A 21,832-nucleotide genomic window follows, 5' to 3' on the forward strand; every position below is an offset into this window, starting at 1 on the left:
GGACGCCATAGTTTCACAGGGGTTCTCACATGTGTATCTTCCTTCCAGGAAATGAATGTTCTGGTGAGGCAGGCCTTTTTGTAAACTGCAAATCTGTTCTGTTTATCTAAATGTAAAATGCTTATAACGCTCCTTGTTGTATTATAAAATAAGAGGGCATGTCACACTGATCCTGTTCATGGCCTGTGCATTTTATTGTTTGACAAATTTCTGAGACTAGCCATGCCAAAAATAGGGAGAGAGCTCTCTTCCTCTGTGTTTGATGTCCATCCCAGATTTCAGCAGTTCAAGTTGCGTATTAACTGGAAAGAAAAGTGAAGACTTGACCTCTGAAACATCAGCACCTCTCTCAGTTGTCAATTAAACCTCCTACTCTGCCTTACTAGATATAATGTGGAGCTGCCCGTGTTGGACTGGGGTGGACAAAGTTAAAAATCACACAACACCAGGTTATAATCCAACAGGTTTTTTTGGAAGTACCAAGCTTTCAGAGAGCTGCTCCTTCATTAGGGAATTAGTGGAGTAGGATCATAGGACACAGCATTTATAGCAAAAGGTAATAGTGTCATACACGTAGTTTCCTCACCTTCCCTCTCCCTACCTCATCCCAGATCCAACCCTCCAACCAGGCACTGCCCTCTTGTACTGTCCTACCTGTCTGTCTTCCTTCCCACCTATCTGTTCCATCCTTACCTATGACTTATCACCATCACCCCCACCTGCATCTACCTATCACTTTCCAATCTACCTTCCCCCCCAGCCGCAACCCCACACCCCTCCTCCTATTTATCTCTCAGCTCCCTTGTGCCCCTCCCCACCACATTCCTGATGAAGGGCTTATGCCTGAAACATCAATTCTCCTTCTCGAATGCTGCCTGACCTGCTGCGTTTTTCCAGCGCCACACTTCTCAACTTTCAAATAAACCTGTTGGTGTATAACCTGGTGTGTGATTTTTAACTTACTAGATATAAACTTTTGATAAATTCCTCCTCATCTCTAATTTCAGACTAATATGTTTGTTTATGGGGATATTTTAACTAAACCTCCTTGTCTGGTACTGATGTTAATGTGTGAGAAGACTGACTGGATCAAATTTGCAATGCTAGGATACAGATCTTCTATGGATTTAATTTATCGTGATTTAAACTTAATATTTTTACATAATTTGTTGAGGTTTCCTCTGATCTTCATTGATTTTAAAAAGTATAGCACAGTCCTTCCTACCAGTTTGGGAAAAAAAAAGATGAAACACATAACTCGATTGAGGTAGTGAAAATTTTAATACATCTTGGTCATTTTCTGTGTGCTTTTTAACAGAATTGGCTTCTGAAAGTGTCTGCGATTACCCAAAATTATCTGCAGCTGTGAAGGAAGGACATATAATCCCATTTCTTGAAGCAAACTCTTGTCTACTGGCAGATCTAATGCAGGTTCTTAGAACCGGGGATGTGGAGAAGGTAGGGAACACCTCCGAGTAAATTTAAATGTAGATGAAAAATGTCCAATCACTGTATCATTTTTTTTACATATTTGTTTTACTTCATAACTAAGTGTGCTGTATGGATCTGACCTGAGGTTATAGGAGTTTGAACCAGATAAAGAAAACTGGAGCAATTCATGGTTGTCCAGCGTGAGCATATTTTACCTTAATGCCCACAGTGTTCACTAAACATTTCAAATGCATAAAATAAAGTTCAACAATAATGATTTTCTCATGTCAATGTAAACTAAGTAATGCCAAATATTATATTTTCAGTGAATTTCAAGTCACTGTTGCAACAAAACTGCTTCTAAAACAAAATTTCTAATTACTATTTCAGCAGAGGAAAATGGCAGAATTCAAATTTTTCATTCTTGGGTAAAGATCTATCCCTGTGTAAAAACAGGCCTAGGAACATAACTCCACATTTTGTCAAGAGATCAGCCTTATGATTCAGTCTGGTTATTGAACTTTAAGTGTAATTGAAAAAGTGTTTCTCCTGAGCTGAAAAGGCAGATTTACGTCGATGGCTTCAATACTATTCAATAAATAAACACTCTAGTTGTGTGAAAACCATCTGTTATAATGCCATAATTTGCTACAGTAATCTATCATCCAAGAAAACAGCTTTCCAGCTACCAATCTTCATTTGGGATAAATCATGGTCTTACCAAACTAATAAGTCAGTTCTCTCATTAGATTGGTGCACAGAACTGGTGGTGGTTTTAACCTGAGGGCCATCATCCCTCAGGGGAGAAGTTGAGAAGAAGAGTCCTTTGTAGTTACCTCAGCCAGTACAGGAATTGAACCCACATTGGTTGCATCACTCACCAGCTATCTAGCCACCAGAGCTAAACAACTCCATTGTTTGGGATTCAAGTTGTGTAGTAACATTATAACTGATCCTTCCTCGAATGGTTTACTGGAACAGTGGCTCAGTGGTTAGCCCTGCCGCTGCATACCGCCAGGGACACGGGTTTGATTCCAACCTCAGGTGACTGTCTGTGTGGAGTTTGCACATTGTCCCCGGGTCTGCGTGGGTTTCCTCTGGGTGCTCTGGTTTCCTCCCACAATCCAAAGATGTGCAGGTTAGATGGATTGGCCATGCTAACTTGCCCGAAGTGTGTAGGGATGTGCAGGCTAGATGGGTTAGTCATGGTAGAGATGGGTAGGGATGTGGGTCTGGGTAGGATGCTATTCAGAGGGTCAATTGGCGGAATGGCCTGCTTCTACACTGTAGGGATTCTTTGAGTCTAAACTTGGTTGATGGCATATCCATTGGAGTTAGACAAAGTAGAAACTCTGGAGGATTTAGATGGTTGTCATAATTTTCATCTGTAGAATTAAGGCTGTTGTATTTTATGAACTCTCAGGGCAGGTTTTCTAAAATTATTTGTTCGGGTCCAGTGAATCTTAATTGTTAATACTAAGACTAACTTTTGAATAATTTGTTGTATCAAATAACTGTCCCTGACATTTTGCCACACTTAATCAGAACAATCATCTCATTCACCCTTCTTATGCCATCCCCATCCCACTTCTTTCGTCCCTCTGTAGTGATTGTAATGAGGTCAGCCAGGTGGATCTCAATGAATATGAGTTCCTTGATTGGGGGTGTTAATCTGGTCCAAACAGCAACCCCTGGCTGACAGATAAGAACAGGAGTGTCAGACATCTCAGAGGGAGCTAGATCAGTGTCAGGGACCTTCCACATGTAAGTAAAGAGTGATTTGGTGACAGGATACTGGGCTCTGTGGAGTTATTTTACACTCCCTCAATCCCATCCAGGCCCATGTTGGGAACAATCTTCTCAATCTACTGTTGTTGTTGGGCGGCCTTTACTCTCCATTAGTTTCGTTCTCCATCAAACTCCTCCCATCCCACATTAGGCACCTGCACCTGCATCATTGTGTCCAGCCCATAGGCCTCCTCTTGTGCTAGGCCCTGCCCATCAAATAAACCCAGCAACATGTACACAGTTAGCCAATCAAAATAGACTAGCCAGGCAAAAAAAACATTATTTTTGATTCATTTGGATTTCTTTATTGTCCTGTGCATTTGTGTTTGCTGCTGAATGTTTAATTTATGTAGATATGCAAAGCAGTGCATAATTTGTCATAATATTAATTTCAGGTCAGAGCAATTCTTCGGAGCTCTGAGATACAAAAGGAACTGGCCATATTGTTGGACCATGAAGGAAGAGACTCGTTGAGTTGTGATCTATCATCACCTTTTGCTGAAAAGCAAGAGATCAATGAGACAGCAATCAAGAAATGTGAAGACTACCAAGCAATTGGCAATGAATTATACAGCGAGGCTTTTGTTCCTGTGGAAATCACTAATGTTGAGTCCCAATCTGATCAATTAGAGTTTGAGAGTCAGAAAGTTACGAGTGCAAAATCAACTTGTCTGTCTGCACAGAAGACTGTAGATTTCACTGAATGTGATACAGCTACTTGTATACCACTTAAGACACATTTCAACTTGAAAGGAGATCTTGCTAGTATAGACCCAAAGGCATTGACTGAAACCATTAGAAAACTTGAGGCTAAACTCCAGAGACTTCAGGCTGAGAAGGTGGATATGGGTCAGCATTTGCAGTGTACAAACAGCCAGTTGCTTCATGTATCTGAAGAGAAAAGTAAATTAGCAGATGAATTGCATCTTGCAAATAGCGAAGTGAACCAATTATCTCAGAAGCTCGAGGAGATAACCGAAGAAAAGACTCAGGAGAAAGAATCCATGAAAAACAACTTGAGGAAAGAAAATGAGGTTCTGGAAAAACGAAATAAAGAGCTGCTAAATGGGATAGCAAAACTGGAATCTGACCAAAGAGAACTGGAGGCAGCCTTTCGAGAGAAGAATGAGGAATGTTTACAGAGAATGTCTAAGCTAAAAGACGAGAAGAGTAAACTGGAAGACACAATTAGCTGCATGCAGAAAGAAAGTGCACAGAACTTAGCAGAATGTCATCAAATTGTTGAAAACTTAAGCACACAAAATGAGGAGCTGAAGGAAAGAGTATCAGAGCTGGAATCCAAGTATAATACACTCGCTGACACAGTGACAGGATTGAAGCAAGAGAAAGGAGAGCTGATGAAGGAAAATGAGCATCTGCTAAAAAACATTAATGAACTGGAGAACGAGAAGGCACGAATAATACACCAAACTGTGCACCAGTTAACAAGAGAGAATGAAAATCTTTTAGCAAAGGTCAGGAAATTGGAAAGTGAAGTAGAGACGTACTTTATTGAGAGCAGTGCGGTACAAGACAAAATAAATCATTTGGAAAATGAGAATACCAACTTGATAAATTTGAAGGAATGTCTAGTTAAAGAGCTGAGAGCCCAGGGAACAAGTGAAATAACTAAGCAAGATGAATTAAAGCAACAAAATGACAATTCAATACAAGATGGTACCTTCAAAAAAGATGACAGGAACAAGACTGAGAAAATGTGCCAAGTGCAACAAAATATGGATCTGCGGGAACAGAATGATACAGTAAATGATGGATTGGCAGAGTCATCAATAGTTAAACCCTTGGGAGGATCTAACGATTACCAGAACTTGAGGTGCAAAATAAATGCAGAAGACCAAAAATACCTTGCTGAAGAAACTGGAACTGTCACAGAAACATGCTTGGAAGAAAATGCAATGGTGAATGATGTAGCTTTTGAAGTCGTTAATTATTCTGACAAAAATAAGTCATTGGAAAGTACTGTTAAGGTAAGAGAAATGAGAGTGAGGTGGAATGAGATCATTATGAATGCTTGATACAATATTCCTTTTAAAGATCACTTAAACTGCTAATGTAGTTCACATTATTAACTCTCTTCTCAATTATTCAAAATTTTTAGAACTTTAGAGGAATGTTAAAAGAAAACATAAAGAGGTGATATGTTTAACTCTTACCATCTCAATTTAATGTGTCATTAATTACTCGACCTGCATTCAATTACAGGAAAAGGATCAAGCCCTGAAAAAGCTGAAGCTGGATTATGATACTTTACAAAGAAAACTGATGGATATTGAGGAGAAATCTGCAACTGCTGACATAAAATTAAAGCACAAGGGGCTGGTTTTGCAGGGGAAAGAGAGCCCAGCTAAGAAACCTGTGACTGAGGTAATCCATTATTGTTTTTAATGTTCCATCCCTTTCTTGATCTATTACACATTGTAAAACAAATCTCTCAAATATCAGACGCTGCCGTTGATCGAAAGGAACAATGCACTTGAGATGTTACTTGAGAAAACAGAAATGGAGCTGAAGTCAAAACAAGAAGAACTGGACAAGACAAAAACTGAGGTATAACCATACCATTTTATTAGACGGCTCAATATGGGCGGCACAGTGGCACAGTGGTTAGCACTGCTGCCTCACAGCACCAGAGACCCGGGTTCAATTCCTGACCCAGGTGACTGTCTGTGTGGAGTTTGCACGTTCTCCCCGTGTCTGCGTGGGTTTCCTCCGGGTGCTCCGGTTTCCACCCACAGTCCAAAGATGTGCAGGTCAGATGAATTGGCCATGCTAAATTGCCCGTAGTGTTAGGTAAGGGGTAAATGTAGGGGTATGGGTGGGTTGCGCTTCGGCGGGTTGGTGTGGACTTGTTGGGTGGAAGGGCCTGTTTCCACACTGTAAGTAATCTAATCTAATTGTCTTAGGCAATCTGTGCAGTGATTATCTGATTAATCCCTGACTGTCCCACTTCACATAATTACTTACTGCCTTTTGTTTCTAACTTCAGTTTTTTTCAAAAATCTAGTATCAAAAATCAAGTATCAATCTCCAAGTTTAAATAGTTGTTGGCGTTATAGAGTCATACAGCATGGAAACAGGCCCTATGGTCCAACCAGTCCACGCTGAACATAATCCTAATCTAAACTAGTCCCACCTGGCTGCTCCTGGCCCATATCCCTCCAAACCTTTCCTAGTCATGTACTTATCCAAATGTTTAAACATTGTAACTGTACCATCATCTACCACTTCCTCAGGAAGTTCATCCCATTTGCGAACCACCCTTGATGTAAAACATTTGCCCCTCACGTCTCTTTTAAATCTCTCTTCTCTCACCATAAAATGGGCCCCCTAGTCTTGAAATTCCCCCAATCCAAGGGAAAACACAACTGCCATTAACTCTATCTATACCTCTTGTTATTTTATAAACCTCCTACACTCCAATGGAAAAAGTCCCAGCCTATCCAGCCTTTCTATATAACTCAAACCTTCCTTCCCCGGCAACATCCTGATAAATCTCTTCTGAATCCTCTCCAGCTTAAATGATCTTTTGCATTTGCATTAATAAGTCAGGCAAGCTCATGAAGCAAGCCAGTCCAATCAAGAGCTTGTCAGTTAGTGCTTTATTCTGATCTCTCTGTCTGAGAAATAAATTTCCCATCTAGTCTTCTTCTAATTGTGATTATGCTTTTGTTTTTGAAACTAGGAGGCTGAAAATCATTGCTTTTGGTAAAACATTTTGACTTCCAACTATAGGGGAAAATTCCTCTCCTTTTGGAAAGCTGCTGACTTATGTGCAGGCGCTGATCATTAAATTATATTCCCCTTTTCCATTCCCAAATGCAGTATCACCTCATAACTGCTGCCTCACAGCACCAGGGTCCCAGGTTCAATTCCAGCCTCGGGTGACTGTCTGTGTGGAATTTGCACATTGTCCCAGTGTCTGCAGCGTTTCCTCCGGGTGCTCCGGTTTCTTCCCACAGTCCAAAGATGTGCAGGGTAGGTGAATTGGCCATGCTAAATTGCCCATAGTGTTAGGTGCATTAGTTAGTAGGAAATGGGTCTGGGTGGGTTACTCTTCGGAGGGTTGGTGTGGACTTGTTGGGCCGATCAGCCTGTTTCCACACTGTAGGGAATCTAATCCTATAACCACCACCTGCAAGTTCCCTTCAAGTGACTCACCACCCTGGCTTGGAATTGTATCACTGTTCCATCAGTGTTGTTGAGTCAAAATCCTGAAATTTCCTCAATCAGTATTGGCATTGTGGATCTACCAACAGCACATGAGTTGCAATGGTTCAAGAAGGCAGCTCACCACCAGTTTTTCCAAAGCCAGTAGGGATGGGCAGTAAATGTCGACCCAGGGAGTGGTACCCATGTCTCAAAAGTGAATTTTAAAAAAGGATTCTGATTCCATGACTGCAAGTTACTTCTTTGTAGCCCACTGTTTCAATATGCTGCTGCCTGAACTCCCTTGTGTTCTTCTTGAGGGGTAGGTAAGGACAGTGGTACTTAGGACAAGGCTAATGCTTTAGGGTTATTGGTTCAAATCCCATCATGGTAGCTGTTGGAATTTAAACTCTATTTATTAATCTGGAATTGAAAATTTGACTCTGAAGTGGTGGCCCGTGACACCATTGTCAATTGTTGTAAAAGCCCATCTGGTTCACTAATACTTTTTAACATAGAAATGGAGAAAGTAAGAGCAAGAGGAGGCCATTTGGCCTTGCAAGCCTGCTCTGCTATTCAACATGGTCATGGCTGATCATCCAACTCAGTACCCTATTGCCGCTTTCTTTCTATAGCCTTTGATCCCTTTAGCCCTGAGAACTGTACCGAATTCCTTCTTGAAAACATACAGTGCTTTGGCCTCAACTGCTTCTATGGCAGAGGATTCCACAGGCTCACCTCTTTCACCGTCCTAAACATTCTACCCCATATCCCTGACCCGTGACCTCTGATTCTGGACCCCTGATCCTCAGGGACATGTTTTAGGAAAGGAAGTCTCTCATTCTTACCCATTCTGACCTACATAAGACTTCAGACCCAAAGCAATGTAGTTAACTTTTAATTGTCCTTTTAAATGGCTGAACAAGTCTCTCAGTTCAAAAGGCAATTAGGGAGAGGAAATGCTAATCATATATCCATGAAAAAAAAGTTATCAGAATTAATCTCCCCACATCTAGTGACAGAAGAGGTAGATGAAAGACATGATTTTTTATGTTTTTGCAACAAGGTTTTCCTGGCACTGATTATGAACCTGTTGCTATGGGTTATAGATTCAGGGATGCAGCTCCACATGAAGAGTTGGGGAAGAGGAAACTGTCAAGTTACCTGCCATGGATACACCCATTCTAAATCTTTCTACCTCTCTCTCATCTTTTGAAGTTGCTCCATAAAAACTAACACTTTAAACAATTTCTCATCATTTATTGGCAAGTTTGGTTGTGTTAATTTTATCTGAGTGCTTTGATGTGGTATTCCTGGCGTTAATTCACTGCATGTTTCACTTTTATCAATGTGAAGTTATACAGTAAGTATTGACAAGAACATTAACACCAGGAGACCTCACAGCCTCACTCAGTATTCTCCTCACAATATGAGAGTGGTCCTTAGATGCTTTTCATTTCCATCTGTTAACTAAGCACAGACTAGGGCCCTCAATTCTTGCTCCCAGCACAAATCATGAGTATGGTGGTATATTCCACTTGCTCAGATATCAATTCTCATGAAGCTTGCCATCATCCTGAAAAAAGCAGCTCACTTAATGGTTGCCCCATCAACCACCTTCAACATTCACTGCCTTCATCACTGATGTGCAGTGTGTGCCATCTCCAAGATGCAGTGTAGTAGCACCTTCCAAACCAACAATCTCTACCTCTGCAATGACAAGAGCAGCAGATACATGAGAGCACCACCACCTGCAGGTCTTCCACCAAGCCACTCACCATCCTCATGGTGTTATAATGCTGTTCCTTCATTGCCACTGGAACCATGTCCTGGAACTCCCTTCCAGAAGCACTGTGAGTGTGTGCCTACACCCCAAGGCTGCAGCATTTCAGGACGGCAGCTCACTACCACCTTCTTCAGGCCTGTTAGGGATTGGCAATAAATGCTGACCTAGTCAACAGTGCACAATGCCCAAATATAATTCTGCAAATACAAATTCACCCCATAGACTCATATCTGTGTGCGCATGCATGTATGTGTATGAGAGAGAGAGAGAGGGTGAGTGTGCACATGTGAATGTGAGTGCACATGAGAGTGTGTTTGTGTGTGTGCATGTTTGGTAAAATGTGTGTGTGAGTGTGATGGAGCATAAGCCTCTGAGAGGGTGGGTGTGAGTGTGGGCGTGAGTGTGGGTGTGAGTGTGGAGGGTGTATGTGTCTGTGCATGAGAGAAAGCATGTGTATGACAGAGGGACTGCATGAATGTATGAGTATATAAGAGTGTGTGTGTGTATGTGTGCTTGTGTGTGTCTGTGAGACAGAGAGTGTACAGTGCAATGGGGTCACCTGTAGTATGACAATGACACAAAGTCCCGGCTGAGGCCATCCTCATGGGTACCGAACTTGGCTATCAGCCCTTGCTCAGCCACTCTGCGTTGTTGCCTGACCCGAAGTCTGCCTCGGAGGATGGTCACCCGGAGATCGAGACCAAATGTCCCTGACCGCTGAAGTGTTCCCTGACTGGGAGGAATAACTCTGTCTGGTGATGTCTGGTGTCCACTCATCTGTTGTCATAGCATCTGCTTGGTCTCACCAATGTACCATGCCTCTCTCATAAGCACACATACACTCACACCCATGCACACACCCTCTCACAGGCTTATACTCCATCACACTCACACACAAACCTTACCAAGCATGTACACATGCAAACACACACTCTCTCATAAACACTCGTACTCACAAGCACACTCACGCTCTCTCTCTCTCTCATGCGCATACACACAAATTGATGGGGTGAATTTGTATTTGCAGAATTATGTTTGCAGATACATTCTATTTTGCTCAAAAAATGCACGATTTGCAGGCAGTCAATGCAGACAGTCAATCCATGTAATATTTTATAAATTCCAATTTGAAAATAGAACCAGTCTGACTCAAGATTGTGATGCTGACAGACTCTAACCTCAGACCTTTAATACAGTGTCTGAGCTGAGATGTCACCTTTTTTTATAAAACCTTAAGTTATATCGAGAATGTGACTTAAAAGAAGTTCTGGGATTTCCATATTAATTAACTGAAACCTGCAACTCATTCCAAAAGATAAAAGACATAATAGAGATCTAGGTTTGTTCACTATGTGGTGCAGTAGTAATGTCCCTACCACTGACTAAGAAGCCTGGGTTCAAGTCCCACTTGCTGCAGATGTGTGTAACAATAGGATGGGAATTTGAAAATATCTACAATGGTGGAAGGAGGATGAAAAGTTGGATTACTTTCCCTTACTTCTTCAATCATTTTCTTTGCATGATACTGTAATCTTTTGCTATAAATTCTGTGCCTTATGATCCTGCTCCACAGCTACTTGATGAAGGAGCGGCGCTCCGAAAGCTAGTGCTTCCAAATAAACCTGTTGGACTATAACCTGCTGTTGTAGGATATTTAACTCAGTAACATTGTGGCACTGTCTTGATAAGCTGAACCATCTGTGCAATGGAAGAGTGCAGTGGGTTAGCAACCATTCTCCAGGTTTCGATCTGTAATTGAGTATTGAGGACTATTCCACCAGATGGATCATAATCAATTTGTCTTCCTGACCTGATTATCTGCAATGTAGATAAACATTGACACTAATCAGAAGGGACAGGCTTGTATTTCTTTGCTCTCTGTTTCATTAGCCCAGATAATCAGATTGTCAACAACAAAATGTAAAATGTAAAGAGGAGAAATGTCACATATATCATAGAACAGAGTCGTTATGATTTTTGTTTTGTGTTCCTTTGAATCCAGGCTCAGAAGTGGCAAAGAGAGGTGGGCTGTTCAGAGTCCCGAGCTGACAAGGTCCAGGTGGAGCTAACAGAGGTTTTATCAGAGGTGGAAAGATTGAGGAAAACTGTGAGAGAGCAGGGGCGCCTAAAAGAGAAATTTCATCGGATGGAAGAAGTAAGTGAAAGTTGTCCAACCCCTAGCCCTCCTTCCCCCGTTGTAGATATTTTCAAATCCCCATCCTTTCAGAGGTATTAGTACACATACCTGGAGTTGGTGGGACTTGAACCCAGGCCTCTTAGCTCAGAGATAGGGACATTACTACTGCACCATCAGCACACCTTCTCTTCCACCATTGTTACCTTAATGGCAGAATATGTAAATTCTTCTTGTACAAAGAGTGTTTACATACCTACCACCTGTATCCTTAAAATATCTACTAACAATTTAAATTACATAAATGCTAAACATTTTATGCGTATAACTAGGCTCTGTGAATGAGACTGTGGGATTTGTTAAATTGTGCACTTTTTGTAATGCTCAATATCACTCCATGCTCAGCTAAAAGGAGTTGTGGTTCAATGTTAAAGCCATTTCCCAACTTGCTATTGCAGATGGACAGTCAACAGTCTGAGGCAGCTCAAGTGGACTGGGTGATCAAACTTAAAAATGATTGAAAGTGAAACAGTCATGACTACTGTTGACAGTGAAGCTGTGTACCAGAAAGTTTTGTTTTAAAGTGAACTATTTTCTTGCATATTTTCCCTTTGTAATTCCTGCAGTCCCATCGGCACTTTTTAAAGATCTGCTAGCACCAGTCACCCTGCCGTGCATTGTTCAAATAGTTAATGCCATGGGTAAAACTGGTCAATTTGAGCCGAGCGACAATGACAGCTCCAATTTTGTAGTGAGTCAGTGTACACAAGCTCATTTCAAGGAGACATCATTGGAAAATATCCAGAGGTGGACATATCAGCTGATTTTCCCTTTGCCAAACCAGAGGCTTTGAGCTTAATTATAATACCCCCCAACTTCCTATCTCTGATGTCAGTGAATCAGTATAAACAAATGGTTAAACCCAGAGGAATGGAGCCCAGATTTTTACGGTCTTGCCAGCTTAACTCCACTCTGTTGATTATAGCTTTGTAAAAAAACTCTTTTTTAATATAAAGTCATATTGATGCAGTCATTAGATTGCACTTTCCTAAGGAGCAGCAACTTCTTTTATGAAAATACATGTATCAAACAAAATGAGGCTTCAATTAAAAATATCATTAATTTCCCATTACTGTTAATCCTCATGTTCAGCAGCAAAACTTCCTGCAGTCCTTCCCTGCTGTTCATCCTGTGAATGCCAGTTACTGTAGCTATAGTGCCCTCTGCTGTAAATTAATCCATTGGTCTCTTGTTCAGACTAAATAGTAATTATACTTCCTCATGCAGTGAAAAAAATCCAGAAGATGGGAGTTGTGTTAACTCTTGGAGGTCTGATCATACACAACAGCATTTTCTTCCTGCTGCACAAGCCTTTCCTATTGATCAGTGTTAAACAGGCTGCAAGGTGTTTTGCAAAGCAGTGAATTGGATTAATGGTCATCCTTCCCCACTCAACCTGCCTTGGAAGTGTTTTGCTTTGTCTGGAAATGCCAGATAAAATCATTAACAACAGCCTCTGTCGTAAAATTGTAAAATTTCTTAGATCACTATCAGCAAAACTGAAGGAGCAGCAAAACAAGCCCTTTCTCGTTGAGAGTCAATAAAATGACTACTTAATCCAATGGCCTCCATCACCAGTCCGCATGTAACAGACTGTCTCAATACTAGCTTTGTCAGCTGCATAGTGATTGTTTGAAATTTGATAGGTCCTACATTACACATTGCTTATTTTTCTGACACCAAATGCTCATTAACAGCCTGTTTTAACCTGTGTAAAATCATCTTCTTCAATGAATCACATAGCTTCATTTACTATTCTTTCAAATATCGTTAATAATTACAAACTATCATTCCAAGCTCAACATTTTATTTCCGAACTAAAATCAAGTTACACAGTCCAGAAGAATAAGCAGGGCATGTTCTAGCATTTTGTGATACAATAAGTTGTAGAGTAAAAGATGAGTAATTATCAGAAATGCATTTATGTCCTCAGTGCATTTGTGTGACTTTTACTGAAGCACATTTACAGTTATGACATTTACCAGCAGAGGGAGCAACAAGATCTTTTAGCTGTACCTCAGATTGCACCCGAAGTGCTTGCTCAGTGAGTCAGTGTCAGACGGCACAGAAACAGACCCTTTGGTCCAACCAGTCCACACCAACCATGTTCCCAAAATAAACTAGTCCCAGCTCCCTGTGCTTGACCCATATCCCTCCAAACGTTTCCTATTCTTGAACATATTCAAATGTCTTTTAAATGTTGTAACTGTATCCGCATCCACCGTTTCCTCTGGCAGTTCATTCCACACACAAACCACTCTCTGTGTTAAAAGTTGGCCGTCATGACCCTTTTAAATCTTTATCCTCTCACCTTAAAAATATGCCCTCAAGGTTTGAACTTCACCACTGCAAAGAAAAGATCCTTGTCATTCATCTTACTAATGCCCATCATGATTTTATAAGCCTCCATAAGATCACCTTTCAACCTTCTATGCCCCAGTGGAAAAACTGGTCAATCTTGTCTGAACCCTCTCCAGTTTAATAATGATGTGGAGGTGTCGATGCTGGACTGGTGTGGACAAAGTTAAAAATCACACAACACCAGGTTATAGTCCAACAGGTTTATTTGAAAGTACTAGCTTTCAGAGTGCTGCTCCTTCATCACTCGTTACCTGATGAAGGAGCAGCGCTTTGAAAACTAGTACTTCCAAATTAACCTGGTGGACTATAACTCAGTTGCAGGGTAACCAGAACTCCACAAAGTAGTCCAGAAGAAGCCTCACCAACAACTTATACAACCTCAACATGATGTCCCAACTCCTACACGCAAAGGTTTGAGTAATGAAGGAAACATGCTAATGTCTTCTTAACCAGAAATCAACCCAGAGTGGGTGGGGAACTTTAATCAATCCACAAAATGTGCAGTTTTATTTGTTCCTGAGATTGACCAGTTTTTATGAGCAGATACATGACCATTAAGAGACCTTTTTTTCCATTTGATAAGAAAGTGTTGTGTTGTGGTCCTTAACTCAAAAAGGATTTTGGTGAGGATCAGCTTTGACTCAGATGTGCTCGTTCTTCTTTGAAAGAATGTACAGTGGCTGCCATTCTTTCTGTTGAGCTAGGTTTGTAATCTCGGTTTGATTAGGTCCCAGAAGATGAATGCAACTGCATTCATCAAAGATGAAACAAAACAACCCTGAAAGAACTGTGAATGCTGTAAATTAGAAACAAACACAGAAATCATTGGAAAAGCTCAGCAGGTCTGACAGCATCTGTGGACAGAGTCTGTTGGCTCGATTGCAGGACAAAGCTGGGCTGACTGACAGAACAGTTGCATATATCTCATTAGTTTGGACGGTTCTCAACTTTGCTTGCTAAGCACTAGTGCACTATATTTTTGGAGAACCCTTCTCCCAAACAGAAATTGTTTAAGTTGTCCAGTCATTGCTGAGTCTGACACTGAGTGTGCACTTGCTTTATAGTCTGAGTTGAAATGGCTTTAAGAAGAGAGAACTCCCAGCTGAAAAATCAACTTTCTGCTTTAAATGAACAGAGCAGAAATTTGGATAGTCTCAGAGCAAGGTGCAATGTGATGAAAAAAGAGGTAGTTGCAGTAAGTTGAATCATTTAATGTTGTCAATCACAAACCTACGATTTTGACTGTATAATTCAAGCCACAATCAAATGGCAATATGTGGGGAAATTTTGCATTTCAAGTATTTTTAAAAATCAGGTTTTTCAGCTATCATTTTTCACAAATTATTTAAAACTGATTTAACTTCTGACTTAGAATTTAGCCTTTCTTGATCTGTGATTGTGTTTCTGACAGATACCTGACCCAGTTCGTTACTACCAGGTTTTACAAATATCTGACCCGTGTGCTGTATAACTGCATTTTATTTCACCTTTTTTATTCTCGCAGAGTATAAAAGATTTAATGCAGGTTGACTATTAGGGGTCGATTTTGTGCTGTTGTCTATCTGTAACAAAATTGAAAATGTCTTCTTGACGGAGGTCATTACAATTTTTGCACAGATACCAAAAAGATATTTTCTTACCATTTATTTTGCTGACTGATGACTGATTGCATTGAATCATGGAATCCCTACAGTGTGGACAGAGGCCATTCGGCCCACTGAGTCTACACTAACGCTCTGAAGAGCATCCCACTCAGACCCATGCCTCTACCTTCTCCCCATGAGCCTGCATTTCCCATAACTAACCCACCAGCTTGCACTTTCCTGGATACAATGGGCAATTTCCCACGGCCAATCCACCCTAACCTGCACATCCCTGGGCACGATGGGACAATTTAGCACGGTCAGTCCACCTAACCTGCACATCCCTGGGCACGATGGGACAATTTAGCATGGCCAATCCACCTAACCTGCACATCCCTGGGCACTATGGGACAATTTAGCATGGCCAATCCATCCTAACCTGCACATCCCTGGGCGCTATGGGACAATTTAGCATAGCCATTTCACCTAACCTGCACATCCCTGGGCACTATGGGGCAATTTAGCATGGCCAGTCCACCTAACCTGCGCATACCTGGGCACTATGGGGCAATTTAGCATGGCCAATCCACCTAATCTGCACATCCCTGGACACTATGAGGCAATTTAGCATGGCCAATCCACCTAACCTGCACATTCCTGGACAAAATGGGGCAATTTAGCATGGCCAATCCACCTAACCTGCACATCCCTGGACACTATGGGGCAATTTAGCATGGCCAATCCACCTAATCTGCACATCCCTGGACACTATGGGGCAATTTAGCATGGCCAATCCACCTAACCTGCAAGCCTTTGGTCTGTGGGATGAAACAGGAGTAACCAGAGGAAACCCACACAGACACGGAGAGAATGTGAAAACTCCACACAGAGAGTTGCCTGAGGCTGGAATCAAACTCTGGTCTGGCGCTGTGAGGCACCGGTGCTAACCACAGAGCTGTCCTATTTCAGCTCATAACTTCCCAACCGTCTATTATAAAAATTGCTTTAACAATGTATTTCCCAATTAATATTCCAATTGGTCCCCTTTTCTTATTTTCTGTGTCTTAGCAGCTGGCAGATTCTCCTCAATGTCTGGCCAATAAATATGTTGCGTCCTTCTGGCTCTGCAGCACGACATCTCTCCATCACTAGCTCAGGGCAACAGGTGCTAAAAACTTTGTGCACGCAATTATTTTTCCTGCACACTTGATTATTCAATGCTTTCCAAGTTGGTATCCCTAACCTTTTCCAGAGCACAGCAGACAGGAGTAGGAGTCGATTACATGATCTGTTGAGCTTTTTCTGCCATTCAGTTTGATCATGACTGATCCTGAACTTCAACTCTTGCCCACTTGCCATATTCCTCAATTGTCTGCTAACACAGCTTCAGATGAATTGAAAGATTTGGTATAGAGAATTCCCACAATTTAAAAGCCTTTGAAGAAGCTTCTTCTTGTCCCAATTTTAAATGACTACTCTCCCTACTTTCCACAATGACCAACATAATACAAAGTTCTATTGAATGCCCTTTCATATGTTTATCTTCATGCTAATTCCTCTCCCTCCCTCCCGTCCTGCTTTCTAGTCTCCTCAGAGTCATACTCTTCAATGTCTTTTCTCTCTCCATTACGGACAGAGTTCACATTTGTTTTGTTGTTCATTTGCAGTACCTGGAGCTATATTTCTGGAGAACAGGAACGCTGCAAAAAATGTTGCAAATAAATCAAAATTTATTGCCTTAAGACAGTTTTTGTTTCATTTCAGTTTGAAGAATTGGGCAGGAAGAAAACAGAGGCTGAATTGCTGATAGCTCCATTAAAGGTGACTTAAGTTCCAAAATTAATGTATGTATCTGAAGAGCTTTATCCCGCTAACCAATTTGATAAGTTTAAATAGGGAGCTGATAACTTGTTTCAATATTTATCTTCTGTGCTTTTCCTCATGTGTATGTTCTCCCAGTATTTGATCTCTTCTCCCATACCCTCATTGTTCTTTATTTACTCATGGACGTGGGTGAAAACGTACCCTCATTAAATGCTGAAGACATCTCGTTTATTGTGCTTCAAATAGGCAAAGCTATCCAGTCTGATTCAGAAATGCCATCGTAGGAACAGTCTGATTATACAGTTGGTGAGGGAACTCTACCGACATGGCTTGACTAACACAGGGTTGATTGAAGAGGCTGAGGACATGCTGAATGACACGGCAATCCTGGAGTATACACGCACCTTTCTGTCATTAGGCAACCAACAGGTAAATTTAAAATCCAATTTATCTTCAATTTGTGGAGAGCTTTGTCAGATAATGCTCCTGTAAGGCAACTTGGGATATTTTACCATATTAAAATGGTTGTACAAAGTTGTCACTAACAAATGAGTGGTACTAAGTAATAATGTAGCAGCCTCATTAGTGTGGAGTGCGTCCTGAATTCTTTCTGCAGCAGTTAGTTTGCACTAGCATCTCTTAATGTTACAGCTCCACAGAAAAGTGTGATTTAATCACACGCTTTACTGCTATATTATAATGAAGTTAACAATAAACTAAAATCTGTTCTTCATTTGGGGCAAATTGCTAGCAGGTAATATTGGCAATACTATTTAAATTCTGTAAACTATCTGATGTAAATGAACATTGATTGCAAATTGGTAACAGCAGAAAGGCCAATCCTGTATATACTTGTAGCATGAGACAGTTCGTTCAGGCTAATGGCAGGGATAAACTTCAACCCATTGACCTGGAATTGTACTATGGTTTCCACATTGCAGATTAGAATGATCTTGTCCAGACGCAGGAAGGTCTGATGGTATTTTTTTTGGGTGGGGGGAGGTTGGGGATGGGGGCAGGAGTTGTGGAGTGGGGATTGAATGAGTAATTGTTTTCGACTCAATAGCTCGTGGCTGCACGAGTCAAAATGTGACAGAGGAGTGATGGTTTGTATTCCGCACGAGGAGCCCAACAGTAAAATGAAGGGATTCTAAATCACAAATCCTGACATGCTAGTTCATCACCTACGTGTTTTGAAGATGAATGCAACATTGGCAATCTGTCAAAAGTCATTGCAAATAAATGGAACGCTTCTTCACCAGGCACATTTAGTCCGAATCAGAATCATATTATTAATCATTCAGTTGAACTTGGAATAGACCAGTGACACATGCAACCCTTGATGTATCTGCAGGAAATGCAATGATTGCCATGAATGGCAGCTGAATCACATTTGTGTTCAGTATTGAAGGCATTTCCAAAATCACCAGAACCCACTCATTGCATAGGACACCTTTACCCTCTGTGAATTAAATTGTTCACTTGCTAAACATAATGAATTAGATTTTGATCCAGGGAAATGAATTTTGCTAATCAGTGAAGGCTACCTCTGGTATAGCTGAGAAGCCAACCATTGGCTAAAGAAAAGGACCAGTAATTTGACCTTGTCTCAATGTGGAAAAGCAGGCTGTATCTGTCTTCCAGCTCAATCATTTTAGTTCCCAGATTCCAGCTCCTCTATTTAATTTTTCTGATTAAGCATAACTTGCAGTTCCTGACTGCTTCAGTTCCAAACTCCAGCTCTTCCTCCCCAATCCCCAGCGCTCTTTCTCTTGGTCTAGACCCACAACTTTCTTTCTTCTTTAAGGCTTGGCTGTTGCGTTTTTTTCTATCAAACCTCTCTCTCTCTCTCTCTCTCTCTCTCTCTCCCCCCCCCCCCCCCCCCCCCCTCCCCCGTCCCGTCCCCCCTCCCCGTCCCCGTCCCCGTCCCCGTCACCCGTCTCTCTGTTTCTCTCATGCACTTTGTTCCTTCTTGGAAGAGCTGTTAAGCAGAGACTCTGCCTCTTCAAAATGAGCAATTGGACAAAGCAACAGATTATCATATGCCAAAACAGCAATCTGACTTGTGAACAGAGAAGGGAGTTCAGAACCATGATTTAGAGGATTGGCTGCAAAAGGTCATCCTGTTTAAATAAGGTGATTCACCAAAGCATGATTAAGACAGTATTTGTATTTTATACACTGCCATTCATAACCTGAAGGCATTCCAAAGTGCTATACTCTCAGTTATCATACCTACCTGTGTAAAAGCCAAATTTTCGAGACATATTTCAGGAAAAGGCTGAGAAGTCAACCTTAACATGGCTAATGTTTTTGAGGACCTTACTTTCACTTAAATAGAGAAACATAGGAACAGGAGTAAGCCATCCAGCCCATTGAGCCTGCCTTTTCATTCAGCGTGATCATGGCTTTTCGTACATGTTAATGAATGCCTTTTATCCCATCCCCATGAATCTATACCACTGGTAATCCAACATCCATCATTCTCTACTTCAAACTCACTCAGAGACTGAGCTTCCACAGCACTCAAGGATAAAGAATTCCAAAGATTCACAACCCTCTGCATGAAAAGATGATCCTTTATCTCAGATCTAAATGGCATGCTCCTTAAGTTTTAAATTGTGGCCCCTGGTTCTGGATTTTAACCAGAGAAACCATCTCACCTCCATCCACCCTGCCTATTCTTTTCAATATCTTGCAAGATTCAATGAGATCAACTCTCATTCTTCAAACATGTAGAGAATACAAACCCAGTTCCCCCAATCTCTCGTCATAGGACAGTCCCTCCATCTTGGGAGCAAGTCCAGTGTACCTTTCTTGCATTCCCACTATTGTAATAAAATCTTTCCTGTATAAGAAGGCCACAACCACACACAGTACACCAACTAAGCCTCTATATAATGGTTGTCATGGATTCCTTTAAGTTAAGGCTGGTATTAAGGAATTGGAGAAATATTGCTCATACCAGCCCTTCATTGTCTGTCCCTCTGTCTATTTCTGCTTTTAATTAAGGATTTCTATTAGCATTTGCCTCTGTTCCGTAAAGCATTCTGACTTTCCCTCACTATTCAGTGAAGGTATTGTTTGGCTTATAACTCATGTGAGTGCCTCTGTACCTCAGTTACTTGAGCAGTCAACTCTCCTCAAGACTGTAAAATCCTTTAATATTTTTAATTGTGCTTTGCAAATAATCATCCCAATGCAGCTGTCCAAATTATGGGGGTAATGGGACAAGCAACACCCCCAACCCCCACCACACCTCTGTTTCTAGTCTTGGCCTCACTCTCTTGTTCAGCCCGCTGCACAGAAACAGGTCATTTGGCCAAGCTGGTCTTTACTGATAATTGCATTCTACCGCTCTAAATACCACCCAAATCCGCTTCTGTATCTCTCCATCCAATTCCCTCACCTATAGAGCACGGAAACAAACTTCAGTCCAACTTGTCCATTCCGACTAGATATCCTAAACTGATCTAGTCCCATTTGCTAGCGTTTGGCCCATATCCCTCTAAACATTTCCTACTCGCGTACCCATCTAGATGCCATTTAAATATTGTAATTCTACCAGCCTCCACCACTTCCTCTGTTAGCTCATTTCATGCAAACACCGCCCTCTGTCTGAAAACATGGCACCTCTGCTCCCTTTTAAATCTTTCCCCTCTCACTTTAAACCCCTGCCCTCTAGTTTTGGACTCTCCTACCCTGGGGAAAAGACCTGGGCTTATACAAGCTCCCTCTGAAATGCAACAATAATATGTTCCGTGTGGCAGTGAGTTACTGCTCACTATTAACAAACTCCTCTTAAATGTTTTATTCAAATCTGTTAGGTTGATTTTATATCCACAGCACCACGGGTTGCTCAAAACACCCACCTGTGACCTTCACAAGTGAACACCATTTCTCCACATCCATCTCATTGAGCCTCGGGTCATCTCTCATTTTCTGAGAGAAGAATAACATCCTGCTCTGTCTTTCCTGATAGTTGCGTCCTGTCAATTTTCGTTGTACTAGGTTTTAAAAAGACGTGATTGAAACAACAGCTCCAGGGAATTTGCTCCAAATGGCAATTTCAGTCCTGAAATAACTCAATTATGGTTCTTTGTTTTAGGGGAACATGAACACTAATTCAATCCCAGCTGGAACTCCTAAGCAAGAACAAGGTCAGTAAAGGGAGGGCAGTGACGTGAGACAAAGATCATTTCATCTGTTGTTAGTGGCTCAGCCACAAACACATAACTTATGGAGAAAATCATTGGAATTTACACAAACCTCAAAACCTTTCAGTGCTGCAGTAATTTGTCAATTTCCTCCTCCTTCCCGACTCCTCCAATCACTTTAATTACTATTCTACCTCCTGTAGTTATGACCATGTTACACACAATTTCTCAACCCACGAGACTGGCTGCCTGACTTCTATGGAGTCACCCGTGCACAGGCACGTGAGAGCATTAAATGTTGCTCATGACCCAAAAATTCGATCCCTTGAGTTGATGCACCACAGATGGCCATCTCCAGACTGTTAAGGACAGAGGATCACCGTACACCTGACCTTTCCACAATAAGTACCTTGTCACACTGATATTGTGGATTCCTGGCAGTTCTCATTAAACAGTAGGATCTACTTCCAGTGTACCTGTGCAATGTGCTAGACATAAACAGTACGCCATTAGTGTAATTGAAATTTAATGTACGATGTAT

General features: G+C 41.4%; 1 protein-coding gene across 1 annotated transcript in view; it reads left to right on the forward strand.

Annotated features, from left to right (window-relative positions):
• The window catches only part of LOC132833290 (uncharacterized), a 120,843-nt gene that overhangs the window by 30,281 nt on the left and 68,730 nt on the right, over positions 1-21,832 (forward strand). The window contains exons 8-15 of the mRNA XM_060851454.1: positions 1,319-1,458; positions 3,615-5,207; positions 5,443-5,604; positions 5,683-5,787; positions 11,175-11,327; positions 17,075-17,131; positions 17,381-17,563; positions 21,243-21,294. Coding sequence (XP_060707437.1) covers positions 1,319-1,458; positions 3,615-5,207; positions 5,443-5,604; positions 5,683-5,787; positions 11,175-11,327; positions 17,075-17,131; positions 17,381-17,563; positions 21,243-21,294 — 2,445 coding nt within the window. The remainder of the gene's footprint in view (positions 1-1,318; positions 1,459-3,614; positions 5,208-5,442; positions 5,605-5,682; positions 5,788-11,174; positions 11,328-17,074; positions 17,132-17,380; positions 17,564-21,242; positions 21,295-21,832) is intronic.

Source organism: Hemiscyllium ocellatum, chromosome 36 (assembly GCF_020745735.1).
Source record: "Hemiscyllium ocellatum isolate sHemOce1 chromosome 36, sHemOce1.pat.X.cur, whole genome shotgun sequence".
NCBI classification, from domain to species: Eukaryota; Metazoa; Chordata; class Chondrichthyes; order Orectolobiformes; family Hemiscylliidae; genus Hemiscyllium; species Hemiscyllium ocellatum.